This window comes from Diadema setosum, chromosome 6 (assembly GCF_964275005.1).
Source record: "Diadema setosum chromosome 6, eeDiaSeto1, whole genome shotgun sequence".
NCBI lineage: Eukaryota > Metazoa > Echinodermata > Echinoidea > Diadematoida > Diadematidae > Diadema > Diadema setosum.
Window position 1 is genome coordinate 27,708,027 of NC_092690.1, and position 20,328 is coordinate 27,728,354.

General features: G+C 43.0%; 1 protein-coding gene across 1 annotated transcript in view; it reads left to right on the plus strand.

Annotated features, from left to right (window-relative positions):
• LOC140230060 (nephrin-like) overlaps positions 1-20,328 on the plus strand; it is a 71,902-nt gene that overhangs the window by 16,277 nt on the left and 35,297 nt on the right. Inside the window, exons 5-11 of the mRNA XM_072310267.1 lie at positions 526-720; positions 2,099-2,233; positions 2,719-2,828; positions 4,608-4,788; positions 11,107-11,187; positions 12,587-12,808; positions 18,255-18,545. Coding sequence (XP_072166368.1) covers positions 526-720; positions 2,099-2,233; positions 2,719-2,828; positions 4,608-4,788; positions 11,107-11,187; positions 12,587-12,808; positions 18,255-18,545 — 1,215 coding nt within the window. The remainder of the gene's footprint in view (positions 1-525; positions 721-2,098; positions 2,234-2,718; positions 2,829-4,607; positions 4,789-11,106; positions 11,188-12,586; positions 12,809-18,254; positions 18,546-20,328) is intronic.

The following is a 20,328-nucleotide window of genomic DNA, read 5'->3' on the forward strand; positions in this document are numbered from 1 at the left end:
TGGTATAGTTTTTGTTATTAAAGATGGGCTTCAGATTTTAATTTGTTTGTGTGTGTGTGTGAGATACTGAGAAACTACAGTATGAAAAAACATTCAATCATGAAAGGAAAGGACACTGTCAAAGTTTATTTGATGAAAATCAGTTATGAAAGGGTTGAGAAAACCAAAAACAAAGTTGTCCTAAAGTTGGGGTCCAACTTTTATTAGGACTATTTTGTTTTTTGATACCATAGCCATTTCAAAAGCAAATTTTCTTCAAATAAAAGCCACTTCTAAAAAATGAAAGAGTGTACAATTCTAAGAGGAATCCAAAGTTTATCTATTAAATTAAGATTGGTTTCAAAATGGCTGAGATATCCAAAAACAAAGTGGTCCTTGTAAAAGATGGGATCCGTCTTTCTTAGGGCTACTTTGTTTGATGTATTTCAGTATCAGTACCTCAGTTTCCTAGGATGTCTTTTCGTCTAGCCCTGAGCAGCAGAATGCACCTTCTCATATTTTCTGCTTTTTCTCCCCCTTTGCCAGTTCCTCCCGATGCACCCGTAATCGACCAGTACGCGGAGGGAGCGGTCATCCAGGTCCGGCCCCCTGCGACGTTGGTCTTGCCGTGTCGGGCCAATAATGGCAAGCCAGCGGCCACCATTACCTGGCTGAAGGAAGGGGAACCATTGCTGTATGTCTCACCGGCAGTCTCCACATCTCCTGCTGGGGACGCCTCTGGTAAGCTCTGTCCGATTAATTACTGTACGAGCTGAAATTTTCGCGGTGGTTTTATTTTTGCGAATTTTCGCGAATCGCCTTCGAACCGCGAAAATAACAACACGCGAAAATAACAACGCGCGATTAACTAAGTTCAGTTAGACCCTCATAACCTCGAAATTAACAACAGGCGAAAATGTCCTCCAAGTAGCAATTCGCGAAAATATCTGTACGCGAAAATTTCAGCTCGTACAGTACTGTATATCAATTCAGATGATTTCTTACTATATTTTTTCTCCCTCTCCCTTTCTTCATTCCTTCCTTCATTTATTTATTCATATATTCTTCCATTCATCTGTCTATCAATCCATTGATTCATTTATCCATCTGTCCATTGATTCATCCATCCATCCATCCATCCATCCATCCAACCAAACACTCATGGGATCAATTTTTTTACATTCATCCTTCCATTTATCAGTTCATCCCTCTATCCATCCATCCATCCATCCATCCATCCATCCATCCAGCTATCCATTCATTTATTCATTCATTCATCCTTCCATCCATCTATCAATCCATCCTTACATCTGTCCTTACATCTATCTATCCAGCCTCATATCCATCCATCCGTACATAAATCCATTCTTCAGAGACTCCAACCCAAAGCACCTTCTGATCTGGAGATTCTCCCGCCTGAAACCCCTAGCAAACGGGAGACTCCAATTTGATGTGTGCGAAGCGCGGAGTTCCTAGGGTTCTAGATGCTCTCTTGTGCTATCTAAGGCTTATTTTTTCAACATACCATAGAAATAAGTAAGAAATCCCTTCCAACAGGAGACAAAGAGCCAGGGCGGGAGAAATTAGATCTCAAACGGGAGAACAGGAGATTTTGCAAAAATGGGTTTTCGGCGGGAGATCTCCCGTCGAAAACGGGAGAGTTGGAGTCTCTGATTCTTACAGCTATCTATCCATCTTTATATCCATCCGTACATCAAACCTGTATACATCCATCCATCCATCCATTCGTCCATACATACATCCATCCTTACACCCACCACACATTCTCTTATGTGAATATGTTTATCGCATACACTGTAATTATGATCCATCGCCTACAATTGTATCTTTTTATCCTTCTCAAAATATACAAGTATGTACCAATACACCAATACGTCTTATTAATCTACCCATTCGTCAGATCAAATTCTCTGTAATTGCAGCTCATTGACAAATTGCCCTATATCGACATAAGCACCAAATTAATCATTGTTTAGTAGTATCCGCAATGAAAATCATACATCGTTCTAGGGCAATCTGTCAATCAATTGTACTAGAAACAACTGAATGCAAACATTTCATTAATTTGAATAAATTCTCTCTTCCCTACCACTGCCAGGTAAGAAGGTCAACACAGTCAGCACCTTGACCCTTAACCCCGAGAAGGAGGACAACGGACTGTCCTTCTCCTGCCAGGTCACTCACCCCGCCCTGCCGTCGGCTCTCCTCACCAACGTCACTTTGAATGTCCTCTGTAAGTCTTATTACATTGCTCTCAGACTCATTCATTCATTCATTCATTTAAGTGTATATGGCATAATGTGCCCTCATCCCTAGTATAGGTCGAATGCCATTTTCAAATGTTTTTAAGTGTAAGTCCATCACCAGATAGAGCAAAATAAAATCTTTCTAACCATACCCCACTTGTTACTTTAGAATGAGAAATATTCCTGATGTTATTACTAAAAAGCCCATATTTTCTGATAATTTTCTCTGTTATTTTTAGCAACTGTAATTGCGGACATCTCAAATTAAACAGGAATGGAGTTCACTCATTTTGTGCTCAAACTCCTCACATAAAAAGTTGGATGACATAATTCCTTGAAGCATGCGATGACTTGTTCAGCAAGGACCATGAGCATTATCACAATCGTCATGGAAAAAAAATAAGCATGAAAAACAATTGTTTGTCATGTTTTTGTCTTGTTCTCTTGTTGTCTTCTCTTGAATTTGGAGCAGTTCCCCCCTTGCCACCCCTCATCACTGGCTACTCGGCAGGTACCATTGTCAGGAAGGGGGAAATGCTGACATTGAGGTGCACGTCCAGGGGTGGAAATCCCCTGGCAGAGGTGAGAAAGATCATATGAATGCAGCCCAAAGAGGTGTAGTAGGTACTAGAGTGCGAACTCGCAAAATGCCCTGAGGTCCATTTCATAAAGTCATCACATAAAAGTCTTAACATAAATCCCAAAATGGCTGAAGTCGTTCATTTGTAGTTGTGAGAGATGTTTACAGAGAAGTTAAATCCATTTCATGATGTCTCTCATAAGTGTGTCATGTGAGCAAAAAGTCTCTCATAAGACTTTCATGAAATGGACCCCTGGACAGTAGTTTCCTGTGAGTGCACTGATTTATGCCATTACTACAGAGGGGCACAAGACTGATCGTGTCCCTCTTGCTATGGTATTAGCGGACAGTGTTCTTTCTTGCTTGCCACAAGGTTACGCAGAGCAGTGCTCTTCTTACAGTGGGCACTTGCAGTATGCCCTGTACAGTGTTTCTGTGAGTGTGCGGAACACTTGTGCACAAGGCGAGGTCTGCCATTACTAAAAGGGGTCTGTGGCTGTGTCTCCTTGTAATAATAATAATAATAATACATACAATTTCTATAGCGCCGTTCTCCACTTTGATTAAATGCTCAAGGCGCTTTACAATTGTACATCAAAGCAAACAGACTGAAGATACAAGTACATCACCGTAATAGAAGAAGATGAAGAAGCAGAAGAAAAAAAAAAAAGACACATAAATGTTACAAAGTCACATAAATGTTACATAGTCTGCCCTCTATAGGCAGTGAGTATGTAACCTCTGATGCATCCTGTCCTTTTCAATTCAATTCAATTTTTCATTTCATTTTTCAACAAGAACATTGTATATAAACATCACTTCTTTGTTTTTGGTAACAGAAAATAAGGTGCGTGAAACTACTATGTAGGATGAAAAGAATGTACAATGATTGTAGGACCTTACGATAATTCGTAAAACTCAAGTGATAAGAAGTAAGTAAACAATATGCATGATTCTTTTTTTTTTCTTTATGCTTCAGCCCATGGATGGGTTATGTTTTTTTTCAGGGCTGTCTCATTGTCTATGAGTAATAACTTCTGTCATTATGATATCTAGATGCATCTACTATAGGCATTCTAATAGCACTTGATTTGTGACTGTTACATCATGCAAAAATTTGATTGCTGGTTCGTCAGATTGCAGGTCCTGTCTCATTGGACTATTCACTGTTGTAGTTATTGCTGCAACAGTCTGAATACAGTCAAACCTGTCTATAACGACCACCTAAGGGAGACAAACAAAGTGGCCATTATAGACAGATTCGTTAACATGCTTTTTCTCTCGGAGGGAATTGTTGTTAGTGGTCATATACGGCAGGTGGCTGCTATAGACAGGTGGTCGCTAGGACAGGTTTGACTGTACTTACAAATAGCTGATTGTTTCCTGGTTGGTACCATAATGAGTGCCATTGTTGCAGCTTACAATAGTATCAAACCGTTCTATGCTGAACAATATTGTATGAACGTGATACAGTTGCTCCAAGGTGCATGTGCTGTTGTGGTATGAAGTGTCTTGACAAAAGTTAGGTACTGTAAAAGTGGAAATTTTTGCAGTGTTGAAATTTTCATGCATTTTGCACAACCAGAAACTAGCACGAAATTATTAAGCACGTGAACATTTTTGCTTGCCATATGTTTCCATAGTTGCTGTCTTGATTCTGCGCAATTGTAACACGCAAAAATCTTCTTACTCAGCAGAGCGTGAAAATATCCACTTTTACAGTAGCCTAAAAGCAGCAAGTGTAGTTGTACAAGGAGAGACTGGTGACCCTTTTCTCACAGGTTTACTGGTATCGAAATGGTGAGAAGCTGGACTATTCCTACAACACAGATGGGGTCAGTGCCTACAACATCCTCCCCCTCACGGTGGAGTACGGCGACAACAATGCCATCTACCTGTGCCGTGCAACCAGCGTTGTGCTTGAGGAACCAATGAGCACGCAGATCCAGCTCACCGTCAACTGTGAGTTGCCTAGCCACGCCCCCCATAGATTTTCTTCTATCTCTAACTCCACGTTATATACGGTAGATTTTTCTTTGTCAGGCTTGTAGATAAACCCTCGACTTCGCCAGGACCGAGATGTACACACAAGTGTGCTTAATTTTGATGCAGTCCAACAAAAGAGACTAAAAATTGTTCATTCACACTAAACTTTGCAATGTCTCAACTGGTAGATTTAAACTCTTGATCATGTTTCAGATAAAACTCCTTGAATATAATTGCTCATTTCACATTCGTTGGTAACTGTGTTATCCACTGATTTGCCTTTTATAATTTCTCTTCCTTGATTGATCAGGAGTTGTACAAGCCTCTTGCCAGCATACAAGGTTGTGATGTGATGTTTGCGTCAGAATTTCCTTCCACTTTTTGATCATGCTTTTCTACTCTACAACTCCAAACTACTTCTGTTATATATGAAGAACAGTACAGGTCACGTGTCACGCACTGACACGTCTTCAGTGTATGCTGCGCCTGCGCAGTGCGAAATAAAGACAGCTTCGGAAAGGTACTTCTTGGCGTGCACACGTGTTATTGAGTTCTCCAACTTTCCTCCTATTTCATACATAAGTATTAACGCGTACATAACAAAATTGGCGACGAGGATAAACTTCATTCGTTTGATTAGTTTGGTTATACTCTTGTCTACCAAAAATGGCAACTTTTGGTAGTATCGGCGAGTTTAACGACAAGGATGGCAGTTGGACTCAGTACGTGGAGCGCATGAGCCATTACTTTGCCGCGAACGACATCTCTGACGGGGGTAAGCAACGTTCGATACTTTTGAGTGTGTGCGGTGCGTCCATGTACAACCTCATATCAAGTCTCTGTGCACCATCAAAGCCAGGAGATTTATCGTACTCTGAGTTGGTTACCCTGGTGACAAATCATCGAGAACCGAAGCCCTCGGTGATAGTCCAGAGATTCAAATTCAACACCAGGGTGCAGAAAGAGAGGGAGTCTCTCGCAGAGTACTTGGCTGAACTGAAACGATTGGCCGATTATTGTGAGTTTGGCTCGATGCTAAAGGAGATGCTGCGAGATAGGATGGTGTGTGGTGTGCGAGATGAGCGGGTTCAAAGGAGGCTGCTGGCAGAGCCCGACCTGAATTACGACAAGGCAAAGAAACTCGCCCTCGCCATCGAAATCGCGGACAAAAACACGGCAGATTTACGTGGTTCTACCCAGTCTGGTGAGGGAACCGTAAACAAACTTGCAAACTCCCGTGGCCGATCGCAGAAACCCTTGGGTCAACGCACACCCCACCCTCATACGCAACGCCCGAAATCCACACCTCGCTGTGGGTGGTGCGGTCAAGCCGCCCATAAACAACGCAGTGACTGCCCGGCGAAGGACGTAGAATGCTTCCAGTGTGGTAAGCGGGGACACTACTCGTCTGTGTGCCGAGCGCAGCCCAAATCGCACCAACCAGGGGGGACGCGAAACCGAAAGACAAAAGCAAGGGGCTCTCGAAATTATCAGCTCGAGGACGGAGGAGAGGAAGCGTATAGAATTTTCAACAAATCTTCCAGTCCAACGAAGTCTCCTCCGATAACAACTGCAGTACTGGTCAACGGACAGCAAGTCGGGATGCAAGTTGACACTGGTTCCTCTGTCAGCCTAATTAGCGAGGGAACTTGGAAAAAAACGTGGAACGCAAGTCAGAGACCAACCTTGCGCCCCACCCCCACGGTTCTCCGTACGTATACGGGGGAAGCTCTACAGATAGCGGGGGAGTGCGATGTTCGAGTGGCTACATCACAAGACGCAGATGCGAAGTCAGCGAAGTTGCTTGTTGTCAGGGGCAACGGTCCAAGTCTGCTCGGTAGAGACTGGCTGAGCATAGTCAAACTTGATTGGCACACGGTCAACGCAGTTACGGCCGAGGGGAAGCTTGACCGCCTGCTTACGCAATACAAGCAGTTGTTCGCGCCAGAGTTAGGCAAACTGAAAGGTGTTCAAGTGGAGCTGAGTGTGGACACGAATGTACCCCCAAAGTTCGTCAAAGCACGCTCAGTCCCCTTCGCGCTGAGAGACCGGGTTGATGACGAAATCAACCGCCTCGTAGGAGAAGGAATACTGGAGCCGGTCAAGTACTCGAAGTGGGCGGCGCCCATAGTGCCTATCGTCAAAGGTGATGGATCTATCAGAATATGCGGTGACTACAAAACAACCATCAACACTGCTTTGCGATCAGACACCTACCCGATACCGCGAATCGAAGAGCTTTTCGCAAAGTTAGTCAAGGGACAGCACTTCACGAAATTAGACCTGTCGCATGCGTACCAGCAGTTAGTCTTGGATCCCGACTCTCGCGAATTTGTGACGATAAACACGCATCGGGGACTGTTTCATTACAACAGAATGCCATTCGGTATTTCTACGGCACCGTCAGTCTTCCAGAGAGCAATGGAAAATTTGCTAGCGGACATTCCAGGGGTAGCTGTTTATCTGGATGACTTGCTGATCACAGGTGAATCAATCAGTGATCACCTCGCCAACCTCGAACGCGTTCTTCACACTCTCGAGGAAGCAGGACTCCGACTCAAGCATGAGAAATGTGTCTTCCTCGCAGATGAAGTCCAATATCTGGGACACACGATCACGTCCAAAGGACTCAGCCCGACCGCCGACAAGGTCAAAGCCATCACCGATGCACCCCCACCCAGCAACATCAAAGAGCTGAGAGCGTTTCTGGGAATGCTGAATTACTACGGCAAATTCCTGCCTCACCTTCCGACCATGCTAGAGCCTCTGCACCGTCTCCTTCGTAAGGACGAAAAATGGAAATGGGAACGCGAACATATGGACGCGTTCACACGGGCAAAAGAATTGCTCAAATCGGCAAGTGTTCTCACTCATTTCGATCCAAGCTTAGAGTTGATTTTGTGCTGTGATGCAAGTCCGTACGGCGTTGGAGCTGTACTAGCGCACAAAATGTCTGACGGATCGGAAAGGCCCATTGGATTCACATCGCGTACCCTGAGCAAAGCGGAACGCGGTTATTCGCAGCTAGACAAGGAAGGACTAGCGATCGTGTTTGGCGTCAAAAGATTCCACCAATATCTCTACGGAAGGAAATTCGAAATTGCCACTGACCACAAGCCTCTCTTAGGTTTGTTTGGAGAAAACAAAGCGATACCCCACATGGCATCACCGCGAGTTGTACGTTGGGCAATCACTCTTTCAGCGTACGATTACCAGCTAACGCACAAAGCGGGGGCAGCGAATGCGAATGCTGACGCATTGAGCCGCCTTCCGCTGGCACCTACGATCGCAGCCGTACCCGTACCTGGTGACATTGCCCTCCTCATGGACGCGATGGAGAAGACGCCACTCACACCAGCGCGAATACGCGCCCTCACATCGAAAGATCGAGCGTTGTCGCGAGTTCGGCATTTTGTGACACATAGATGGCCAGATACGCGGATGCTGACGAAAGATGATGAGCTGAAGCCATACGTCAACAGACGCGATGAATTGAGCGTACAAGATGGTGTGATATTGTGTGGATCTCGTGTTGTGATACCACAACAGGGTCGTGCACAAATGCTAGATGAAATCCATGCTGCGCACCCAGGAATTGTGGCTATGAAAGGGAGAGCTCGCAGTTACGTATGGTGGCCACAAATCGACAAGGAGTTGGAGGAGCGAGTGAAATCGTGTGCTCAGTGTCAGGTACACCAACGCGATCCAGCAAAAGCGCCACGGTGTCCCTGGGAACGACCGTCACAACCTTGGTCACGCGTTCACGTCGACTACGCCGGTCCCATCGACGGCAAAATGCTCCTTGTCGTCATTGATTCCCACACAAAGTGGATGGAAGTCGCGATCACAAAGAAGTCTACCAGTGAAGCGACTATAGACAAGCTGAGAGAAATCTTCGCCACTCACGGTCTGCCACACACGCTCGTCAGCGACAACGGACCGTGTTTTGCGAGCGAGGAGTTTGCGACATTCATGAGCAAGAATGCCGTAAAGCACATCCGAGGAGCGCCATATCATCCCGCCACAAACGGGCTAGCGGAGCGCGCGGTCCAAACTGTGAAGGCGGCATTGAAAAAAATGAGCGGACTTCTTCACGTGAAATTGTCACGGTTCCTTCTCAGCTACCGAACAACTCCGCACTCAACGACGATGCAGACGCCAGCGGAGCTGCTCATGAAACGACAACTGCGAACACGACTCTCGGCAGCGGTGCCTGATGTCGATTCAGTTGTCGAGGGAAAGCGAAATTCGCAAATGCAAAGTCGCCGTTCTCCACCACTTCGCGAATTCGAAGTTCATGCGCCGGTGTACGCGCGAAACTACGGGCAGGGAGACAAATACGTGCCTGGAGTCGTCATCGAGCGTGCAGGGCCTATGCTATACACGGTGGAGGTCGTCTTCCGGGGTCAGAAATTTCGCTGGAAACGACATATCGATCAGTTGAAAGCGAGAATGACGCACTCCGTGAAGGAAGACAACAACAAAGCAGTCGAGATGGATGCGAGTGTCGCGTCTCGCGATGACAAAGCAGAGAGCGACAATGCAGTCAACAATCGTGGTGAAAATGCAGTCGACAACCATGATGAAAACGCGGTAAACGATCATCCAGTTGACGGCGAACACGATCACAACGACGATGTTGCTGTCGAGACGCGTACGGGAACCGACAACGCAGTAGTAGTCGAAGCGACGCGCAAGACGTATCCCAAACGCGAAAGACGGAAGCCAGATTACTACGGATTGTAATGAAGGGACTCGAACTGACCATGATTAAGGACTTTGATTTTCGGACTTGGTGTTTAGTGATTATTTTAATTCATTTTGGGTTATTTAAAAAAAAAATAGTAATGTATGAAAACAAAAGTGAAGAAAATAAAAGAGTAACAGTTATGCAAATATTTGGCGACATTACTTCAAATGAGAAAAATAATAGTTTTGTGGTTTGAGAAGAAATATTTTGTTTTTTGGTTTATTTGGAAGTTTATCATAAATGAGTTTTCAGCTAAGGGGGGAGAGATGTTATATATGAAGAACAGTACAGGTCACGTGTCACGCACTGACACGTCTTCAGTGTATGCTGCGCCTGCGCAGTGCGAAATAAAGACAGCTTCGGAAAGGTACTTCTTGGCGTGCACACGTGTTATTGAGTTCTCCAACTTTCCTCCTATTTCATACATAAGTATTAACGCGTACATAACAACTTCCACACACTACTATCCCATCAAACTGACATTCAAGATCCCTCCCAGCTACCTTCATGTCATATCTTAACCCTGCTATTCTGTTCCACAACCCCACTCTACTGCCACACCTCACTACCCCGTGCATCTATTTATCTTGCTACCCCCTCCCATTTCACTCCTTTACCCTGCTATTCTATTCCACAGCCCAACCCTACATCTGTACTTCCACCCGACCACCCCATCCCACTACCATGCCCCCTGCCCACTCTTCTGCCTCACTACTCCACCCCATACTAACACTACCCCTCCTGTTACACCTACCATTGCCCCGCCCCATTACTCCTAATCCTTCATCTACCATAAAACACAATGTTTTCGCTGCATTAAATTTTTGCGAATTGGAGCCAACGACCTTTATCCCGGCATTAAATTTTCGCGAAGTTGCCTCTAACATTCAGTGCATATAGTGTAAACAAGAACTTTAACAACGACCTTTATCCTGGCATTAAATTTTCGCGAGGTTGCCTCTAACATTCAGTGCATATAGTGTAAACAAGAACTTTCGCGTCTGTTTTAATTTAGCGACTCGTGGCTCTCGTGAAATTCGCAAAACTAAAATGCATGCAAACATTCCTTGTTTAACAGTTTACCGCACCTATGCCCTTCTCTGTACTACGATGCTTCTCTACACAATACCTACCCACCCTACTCTTTCTTCCCACTTTCTCCCTGCCTCCTCTTGGCTTCATTTGTTATTTCCCAACTATCAGACAGTGTGTCTTGTGCACTTTCTCTTTTTCTTTCAGTTTCTAGTAAGCAGTTGCATCGCAATAAGACACTGAAGGAGATATAATGTAGATTACTATTTCATATAATGTACAGCTGTACACATGGTGTATCATATTCCCTTTTACATTCTACCAAGTGTTCATATGATTTATTGATTGTTAGTGCAGTGCAAAAAAAAAAGTTCATAGCGCTAATAGTAAAAGATACTTTGTTTTTAAGGCATTGGCTGCATTTTCTGTAACAGAAGCATTAATGTATTGCCAGATGCGAGTTGTAGAAATGGATTTACACTCTCTCCTTCCCTGTCTTTTCCCTGGTACAGTTGCTCCGGCTTTTGTCAACATCACAGGCCATGAGAATATGGTGAGGTCTGGAGCTACGGTGACACTGACCTGCACTTCAGGTATGTTGCTGACTTGGCCATTAACCCTAAAAAGACTGGGGGGGGGGGGGGGGGGCCTAAAAGGCCCCCCCTCGACATTTCGCGCGATTACTCTGCAACGCGCAATGCTCTCGCCGTGATGCTCCATGACTTTTTTCTTTCGAGTTTCCCGCACATTTTGACGCCAAATTTGTGACGCCCGGGGGTACGGTTCTGAAGTTACATAACTTTTTGTACATGCACGTGAGACCGAAAATGGCTCAAAAATGTGATTTTGTGTACAAAGTCAATGCAAATTGAGTTTTTTCACATGGTTCATATAAATATGCTTATTTTTACTCTCAATGGCTAAAATTAATTTGTTTTAGTAGTATTATGCTTCAAAAAGTGTCTGCCACAAATTTTGTTTAAAAAAACAGCAAAAACAAAAGGTCGAAAAAACACAGAAATACATAAGAAATTCATAAAACAATAAAATAAATAAGAAATTAATTTGGATACCGATTTTTTTTTCAAGTACATTTGCGAAGAATGCCACAAAGAATAATTAGACCAAAAATGAGCACTTTTGGAGCTTTATTTACTGATTTAGATCAAAGAGTCTGATTTCTCGCATAAATTAGCATAATTAATCAAAATAAAATAAAATAAGACTATTTTGGAAAATTTAAATATACAATCTTGTAGATTACATCGCACACTACCATTGTGCAAATTTCCGCGGCGATCGCGCAATCCACGGCCGAGATCTTAAGGGGGGGCCCTTTAGGCCCCCCCCCCCCCCCCCCCAGTCTTTCGAGCTACCAAAATAGCCCAGTCTTTTTAGGGTTAAAGGGATGGTATAATTTGGTTGGGATGGGGATTCAGCTTTTAAATTTTTGCTTGACATTTATAAAACCACTTAGGAAAGAGGGAAGAGCATACAATTCTAAGAGGAGTCCAAAGTTTATTTGATCAAAGACCGTTTTAAAATGGTAGAGTATCAAAAAAAAAAAGTAAAACAAAGCAATCCTAAAAAATAAAGTAAAACAAAGCAATCCTATTAAACGTGGGTCCCACTTTTTGTCAGGATTGCTTTGTTTTGGATATCTCAGCTATTTCAAAAACCAGTATTTGTCAAATGAACTTTGAATTCCTCTTAGAACTGTATGATCTTTCATATATCATGATTACAAATTTCCTTTCTTTGCCATGGATTTTACGGTGTGTAAAAATGTGATGCTTTTTTTGTACCAATTGGCTCTAAATGAACATGAAAGTTTAAGGAAGAGTAAATTCAATATACTATTATCTTTTTAAGCATTCTCTGCTTTAGGTTAACTCAAATGCTAGCATTGTTTTTTTTTCTTTGTCATATTAAATTTTCTTTATGAACTCTTGAACTGTGTGTATGAAAAATTCTGTTCTCCTCTTGGAACAGCCAACAGCAATCCTGCAGCCTTTATCTCATGGTTTACTGGAGGCCGACTGGTCAAGACCCACGATGACGTCGTGGAGACCGCCCCCAACGGGGGCTTCATCACCTCCCAGCAGCTGACGGTTACCATGGTCGCAAACGCACGCAGCGTGGACTACATGTGCCAGGCGACCAATGAGGAACTGTATGAGACGACTGCAGAGACCGTCACCGTCAACGTCATGTGTTAGTTACCTCGGGTCTTTTTCCTCATACTTACTCTCCATCTCTCCTTCTCTCTATATTTATCTTTGTAGTTGCATTCACACATACAAAATAGCATGATCCATATCTCGATATTTTTACAAGCATTCCCACATTGACAGAAATTTTCTGCTAATTGACGGTCACGATAATTTGTCAATAAGACTGCGCATTGTGACCAAAGAGTACAGACGTGCACAAAATTTGCTTCACTGTGTAATCTTGCCCTTTAATGTTTGTGTGTACCACAACTACTGTGGTGCATGCGCTGTTGTGATGTGCGCTTTGAATGATGGAATAGAAAATCTCGAGATTATTTGCTTCAGCGTTCACACAGTCACTGTAGTGCGAATTATTGCAATTGTTCAGAAATCTTAGCGCTACACTTCTTGGGATTTGCATCACAGTACTGATTGCGATAATTAGTGGGACTTATGTGTCCACACAGGCAAAAATCTTGAGATTTCGATTGCACTGCAAATCTCAAGATTTGTATTATGCTAATCCGACTAGTTTTGAATCCCACTTTTGCATCTCTGGACACTTAATTCTCCTCCTCTTTTGTCTACTCGTCTTTCATACATTCCATCATTCTGGTCCATACTGACTCTTCTCCTCTTCTTTCGGTTCTTCTCTGTGCTTTTCATGTATATCCATTCTTCGCTGTCTGTGCACCTTTACCTTTAATCTCTCTGTCTTTCTAAGTGTTTTTACCTCAACTTTAATATGAATTCCAGTATGTTCATGCAGAGATGGTTGTGCTATTACACTAGCTTTGTCTGTCCCCTATGTCTAATCTCTTTTAGTTTGTTTTAAAATTTGTCACATGACAGTCTATATGTGACCCTGCGTCACAAAACCACAGAATATCATCAGACATGACTTTTTATGCCTCCGCCACGAAGTGGTGCCGGAGGCATTATGTTTTCGGGTTGTCCGTCCGTCCGTCCTTCCGTCCGTCCGTCCGTCCTTCCGTCCGTCCGTAATGAATTTTGTGGACAAGGTAACTATCAAAACCTGTTGAGGTATCCTAATGAAACTTGGCATGTATGTGTATTAGGGGATGAAGTTGTGCCTATCAACTTTTGGGTGCACATGCTCAAGGTCAAAGGTCAAAAGGTCAAGGTCAAATACATAAAATTTCACTATTTCCACCATATCTATTGAAAGCCTGAAGATATTTTCTTGAAACTTAGTGTATACATGTATTACCCAATTAAGATTCTCTGGTGAAAGTTTGGGTCATGAGGTCAAAGGTCAAAGGTCAAAAGGTCAGGGTCAAATACATAAAATTTCACCATTTCCACCATATCTATTGAATGCCTGAAGATATTTTCTTGAAACTTAGTGTATACATGTATTACCCAATTAAGATTCTCTGGTGAAAGTTTGGGTCATGAGGTCAAAGGTCAAAGGTCAAAAGGTCAAGTAAAAATATTAAAACTTCTTTTTTTTCTCCATACCTTGGAAAATTGTTCAAGGTATCTTCATGGAACATAGTATATACATATACTGACTAGAAGTGATTATCTAGAGAATGTAGGGTTCATGGGGTCAAAGGTCAAGTGCAACACTTCAAAATTTTACTCTTTCCCTCCTATCATGCAATGCCAGCAGGGTTATTTATTTTTTTTTTTTACACTTGGTGTATGCATACATGTGTAACCTAATCGAAATTCTCTGGAAAGTTTTTATGCCTCCGCCACGAAGTGGTGCCGGAGGCATTATGTTTTCGGGTTGTCCGTCCGTCCGTCCGTACTTCCGTCCGTCCGTCCGTCCTTCCGTCCGTCCGTCCGTCCGTCCGTCCGTCCGTCCTTCCGTCCTTCCGTCCGTCCGTAATGAATTTTGTGGACAAGGTAACTATCGAAACCTGTTGAGGTATCCTAATTAAACTTGGCATGTATGTGTATTAGGGGGTGAAGTTGTGCCTATCAACTTTTGTGTGCACATGCTCAAGGTCAAAGGTCAAAAGGTCAAGGTCAAATACATAAAATTTCACTATTTCCACCATATCTATTGAATGCCTGAAGATATTTTCTTGAAACTTAGTGTATACATGTATTACCCAATTAAGATTCTCTGGTGAAAGTTTGGGTCATGAGGTCAAAGGTCAAAGGTCAAAAGGTCAGGGTCAAATACATAAAATTTCACTATTTCCACCATATTTATTGAATGCCTGAAGATATTTTCTTGAAACTTAGTGTATACATGTATTGCCCAATTAAGATTCTCTGGTGAAAGTATGGGTCATGAGGTCAAAGGTCAAAGGTCAAAAGGTCAAGTAAAAATATTAAAACTTCTTTTTTTTCTCCGTACCTTGGAAAATTGTTCAAGGTATCTTCATGGAACATAGTATATACATGTACTGACTGGAAGTGATTATCTAGAGAATGTAGGGTTCATGGGGTCAAAGGTCAGGGGTCAAAGGTCAAGTGCAAGACTTCAAAATTTTACTACTACCCTCATATTTATGCAATGCCAGCAGGGTTATTTTTTTACACTTGGTGTATGCGTGTGTAACGTAATAGAAATTCTCTGGAAAGTTTTTTTTTTTTCTCTTTTTGCCTCAAAGGTCAAAAGGTCAGAGATCAAGTGAAAGTGCTGAACTAACTTTTTCCTCCATATCTCGGAAGTGGCTCAAGTTATCTTGAAACTTAGTACATATTATGCATGTTCTACCTGAAAGTGATTATCTTATGAATTTTAAGGTCAAGGGCCAGATGAAAATGGTAACAATTTACTATTCAATTCGGAAATTGCACTTTTTCTCCACACCTGTACCTTGAAAATTACTCAATGCCTAAATGTATGAATGGGTCAAAGTCGAGTTAAAGTCCTTAAATCCCTAGATACATGCTCTCCTATTCATCCAGTTAAACCTAGGTCAAGGAAGGTGAACATTCAACACATTGGTGACAAACTTGTCATTTCAATATTTTGCCAATTTTGGGAAAATGTAATCACACATTTCCACATGTACTATCTAGACCTATTGGGAAAATCATGCATTATGGCGGAGGCATACCAGTCGCCAAAGCAACATTTCTAGTTTATTATTTAAGGGCAGATTCTGAAGGAGCAGACTCTAAGCTTCAAAAGGATGTATAACTCAATACAAATTGAGCTTCCTAACCTTTCTGAATAATGGAAGAGAGTACACTCTATGAAAAAGTGTTCACTGAGAAAAGAGCCTTTCAAATATAGGGTCTATTCAAGCACTTAATCCTCATCAAGCCACTGCTTTGTGTAATGAATAGGACAAAAAACAGGATGTAGAACTCCATGTAACCACAATGAAGGGATTATCAGATTAAGCTGAAATTTGGGCACACTGTGTAAGTACATGCTATTCATGACTACTGTACTTCCAAATTTCAAAGCAGTACTAGCACCCTTTCAAAAGTTAGAACTAGCACCCTTTCAAAAGTTATTAGAGTTGAAAGTATAAAGTGTGTAGACATTTGAGAAATGTAAACGGGCCAGTAAAACATGCATAATAACACTACTCTATTACTATAAAGTGTTGTAGAAAAACTGCAAAATTCACAATTTCCCAGTCACTTTATAATCCCAAACTTTAAAATTATGCAGGAGAAGAATTCCTCTTTCTGAATATAAAAAACAACAACAACTAAAGATTGACCACATTGGCCAACATCACCTGTTTTGAGTCCTCATGTAAATTTACGGCGTGCAACTTTTTGTTAGTTTTGTGATGCACGGTCACATTGTCTTGTACTGTGATAGTATATTTTTTGTTGTTCTTCTCTTCTAATATGCTCTTCAGGTGGCCTGTAGTGCATGGAAGTTAGTACATCCGTTTCTATGTGCTGCTTGTGAAATCAGTAGTAAAGAGCCAAATGTCTGTATGTTGTCAAAGACCTGTGAATGATACTACAGTATGTTCATAAGAAGTTGGGAATCACACTGATGTTGAAAAGTCTTGTGGTGTGAACGTGTCTCTGCATCCCAGCAAACAGTATGTCGTCACTGGGGTGACAAGACCTTGTATTTGCAATTTTTATGCCTCCGCCAACGAAGTGGCCGGAGGCATTATGTTTTCGGGTCGTCCGTCCGTCCGTCCGTTCGTACGTCCGTCCGTACGTCCGTACGTCCGTACATCCGTCCGTCCCGTTTTGTTTTTGTCGATATCTCAAGAACCGTGTGGTGGTTTTGCATCAAACTTGGTATGAGGGTATATCCTTGGGGGATGATACTTTGTGTGGATTTTAGGGTCACGGGGTCAAAGGTCAAAGGTCACAGGTTATTTTGTGAAAAAAAAAATTGAAATTTCATGTTTTTCTCCATATCTCGCAAATGGTTCAAGGTATCTTCATGGAACTTAGTATATATGCTTGTACCGATGGGCAGTGATTATCTAGGGAAGTTGGGGGTCATGGGTCAAAGGTCAGGGGTCAAAGGTCAAGGTCAACTCCTCAAAATATAACTACTTTTATATTTTCCTTATATTTATGCAATGCCTGAAGGATTTTTTTTTTAAAACTTGATGTATGCATGTATAACCCAATATATATTCTGTGGGAAGTTTCTTGCCAAAAGGTCAAAGGTCAAAAGGTCAAAGGTCAAGTGAAAGTGCTAAATTGCACTTTTTCCTCCATATCTCAAAAATAACTCAAGGTATTGTCATGAAACTTACATATTTATGCATGTTCTACCTAACAGTGATTCTCTTTGGAACTGTGGGGTCAAAGGTCAAAGGCCAGGTTACGATAATACTATTTTACCATTTGATACTGAAATTATACTTTTTCTCAATACCTTGAAAATTACTCAATGCATAAACTTGTAAAAGGGTCAAAAGTCAAGTGAAAATCATCAGTTCCCCCAAATACCTGCACTCTGACGTTTTAATCATTCATCCAATTGAACCTAGTTCTAGGAAAGTGAACATTCAGCACATTTGTGGCAAACCTGTCATTTTAATATTTTGCCAATTGTGTGAAACTGTCATCACACATTGTCAAGACACTGTACTATAGACCTATTAGGAGAACCATGTATTATGGCGGAGGCATACACCAGTCGCCGTAGCGACATTTCTAGTTGTGAAAATGACTTTTTTTTTTTATGAATGGTCAGATAATCAGTTAAGTGATGTCCTGTCCAAATCCTAGATGTCTTACCCCAAAAATGAAGCCACCACAGCATGTCAAAGGAATGTCTATCCCATTGGATACAGTGCTTTGGCTGCCATGTTCTTTTGCTCTCCTGAACATTTGACATTTTGTAGATGCGAGGTCTTGTCGCCCCAGCGACGATGTGCTTTTGTGCAATTTGTATTTGAGTTGAGTTCTGATAGACACCAGAAGATAGTTTATTGGTACTGTTAGAAGTGAGTTTGCACAACAGGCATGAAAGATTCATAAATTCATTGAAAGACCTGTTTTGTTTATGATATAATCAATAGATCCTCCGTCGCCACCCACCATCTCCGGCAACGAGAACTCGGTGACGAGGTCGGGGGGCCTGCTGCGCCTGGTGTGCAGAGCAACAGGCGGCAACCCCCTGGCCACACTGGTCTGGTACAAGAATGGGGTGGAGCAGGAGGGGGCGCAGGCCACCACGCAGAACATCCTGTCCACCAGCGAGCTGGCAATCATCCTGGACCAGACGGACAACGGAGCGTTATACACCTGCAACGCATCCAACGAGGCCACGCCCGTACCCCTCAGTGCCAACGTGACTCTGAATGTCCTGTGTGAGTCTCCCTTCTTGTCCCCTAATTAGTTGGAAGCTACCGACCCTCTCTTTTTGTCAGCTCCTATGAGTCTACCAGAGACTGAAGCGAGGATGACATTAATGTCTCAGAATTACAGTTAGGATGGCACATGAAATGAAGTCTCTGTTTGTGAGAGATTGAGTCATTACCCCATGCACTTGAAAAGATCCCTCTTCACTCATTTATTGTAAAGAGCGGGGTGCATAACCCAGTGAAGTGGTCCGTTCCAGGTACATGTACATGCACAACTGGACCCTATAAAAGACTAGCTAGTGCAGTTGACGATTGGCTGTCTAGCCGTCTTGACAGATGGAAAATGAAACAAACAAAGTGCATTCAACCTCTTGTTGGTTGTTGATGACTGAACACTTTTACCTTTAATTCAGTAATTGCTTTACAATTACATTCACTCATGCAAGAGGCTTTTATATCACTGCCCCCCCAAGGAAAAACGCAGTATCTAACATTTTTGGCGATTTTCACTTTTTTGCATAAATATAGTCAGTGGGCAATCCTTCTTCCTATGACATATTCAGATTTTTGAAAAAATGTTTAGAAAGCCACTTTTCCGTAACTGCCAAACGCAGTATCTACACTTAACTTGCACTTTCCCCAAGGAAAAACGCAGTATCTACATGATGAATATTTCCCCAAGGAAAAACGCAGTATCTACAAAGCTAGTCTTAATTACCAGACACTGTTATTTATATATGTGAATACAGTCAGACCATTATGTTATGTTACTCCCGCACGCACTGCGCACGGGGTCGCTTCGTGCGGCTGCGTGCAGGTTCGTGCGATCTCGCACGGGAGCGTATGGCTCCGTGCGCCCCTGTACGCACCCGTGCGTAGTCGTGCACCTCCGTGCGGATCTGCACGCCCCCGTGCAGATCCGCACGCCTGCGTGCGGATCCATACTCCCTCGCACGCTGTCGCACGGACCCGTGCGGGTCTGGCGCACGGTCCCGTGCGGGTCGGGCGCACGGACCCGTGCGGCTTTTGGGTGCGATTTCGCACGGCCCCGTGCCGCCAGTGCTTGGTTCCCGCATGATCCCATCTCACCTCCCTGGTTAACGCAGTGCTTACACGGTACGTGTGTATCAGGTGTATACCGCGTGCGAGTCCATGCGCCATTCCCCGGCCGACAGTTTCAGCGCAAGCGTGAAATGAGGCGATTCCCGACAATACGAAAGGCTTGTTACTTGCGCCAAGGAGCTTCAAACCCTTGCTTGCTTATTGCCAGTCAGTCGGCAAGCCGAAAAACCCCGTCTAGAATATCCAAGTTCTCGCACGGGGGACCTCGAGTTGACCCCGCAGATCATGATCACTGAATTACGTTTTCACATGATTTTTTTTTTTAATTTGACAGGTTAAGGTTAAAACCTGAATGCAATATTGTTTAAATTTTCCAAGAGCGACATGAAAGGTCATCGACTTCGTGCATGGCTAATTCATTACCGATGTCCCGGAAATAATGGGTTCACATACTCGTCTAAAATTCCCCAAAGAGTCTTCTTTTTCATTGTAGGGCACTAACGAACGCATACCATGACTTTTGTAAAAGGAAAATTATTATCCAGCTATAAGATGATACCTAAGGTGTAACGTGATGATTTGATGGGTCAGCAGCGCGCCAGCAGAAATCATAAGGATATCATTCCTTTACTCGGCACGAAATCGCGAAAATATTGTACTGTCCCACATATAGAAATTGACGTGTTCCATGGAGGCCCTTTGTGTGTTATGAGCGACCCCAGCGTAA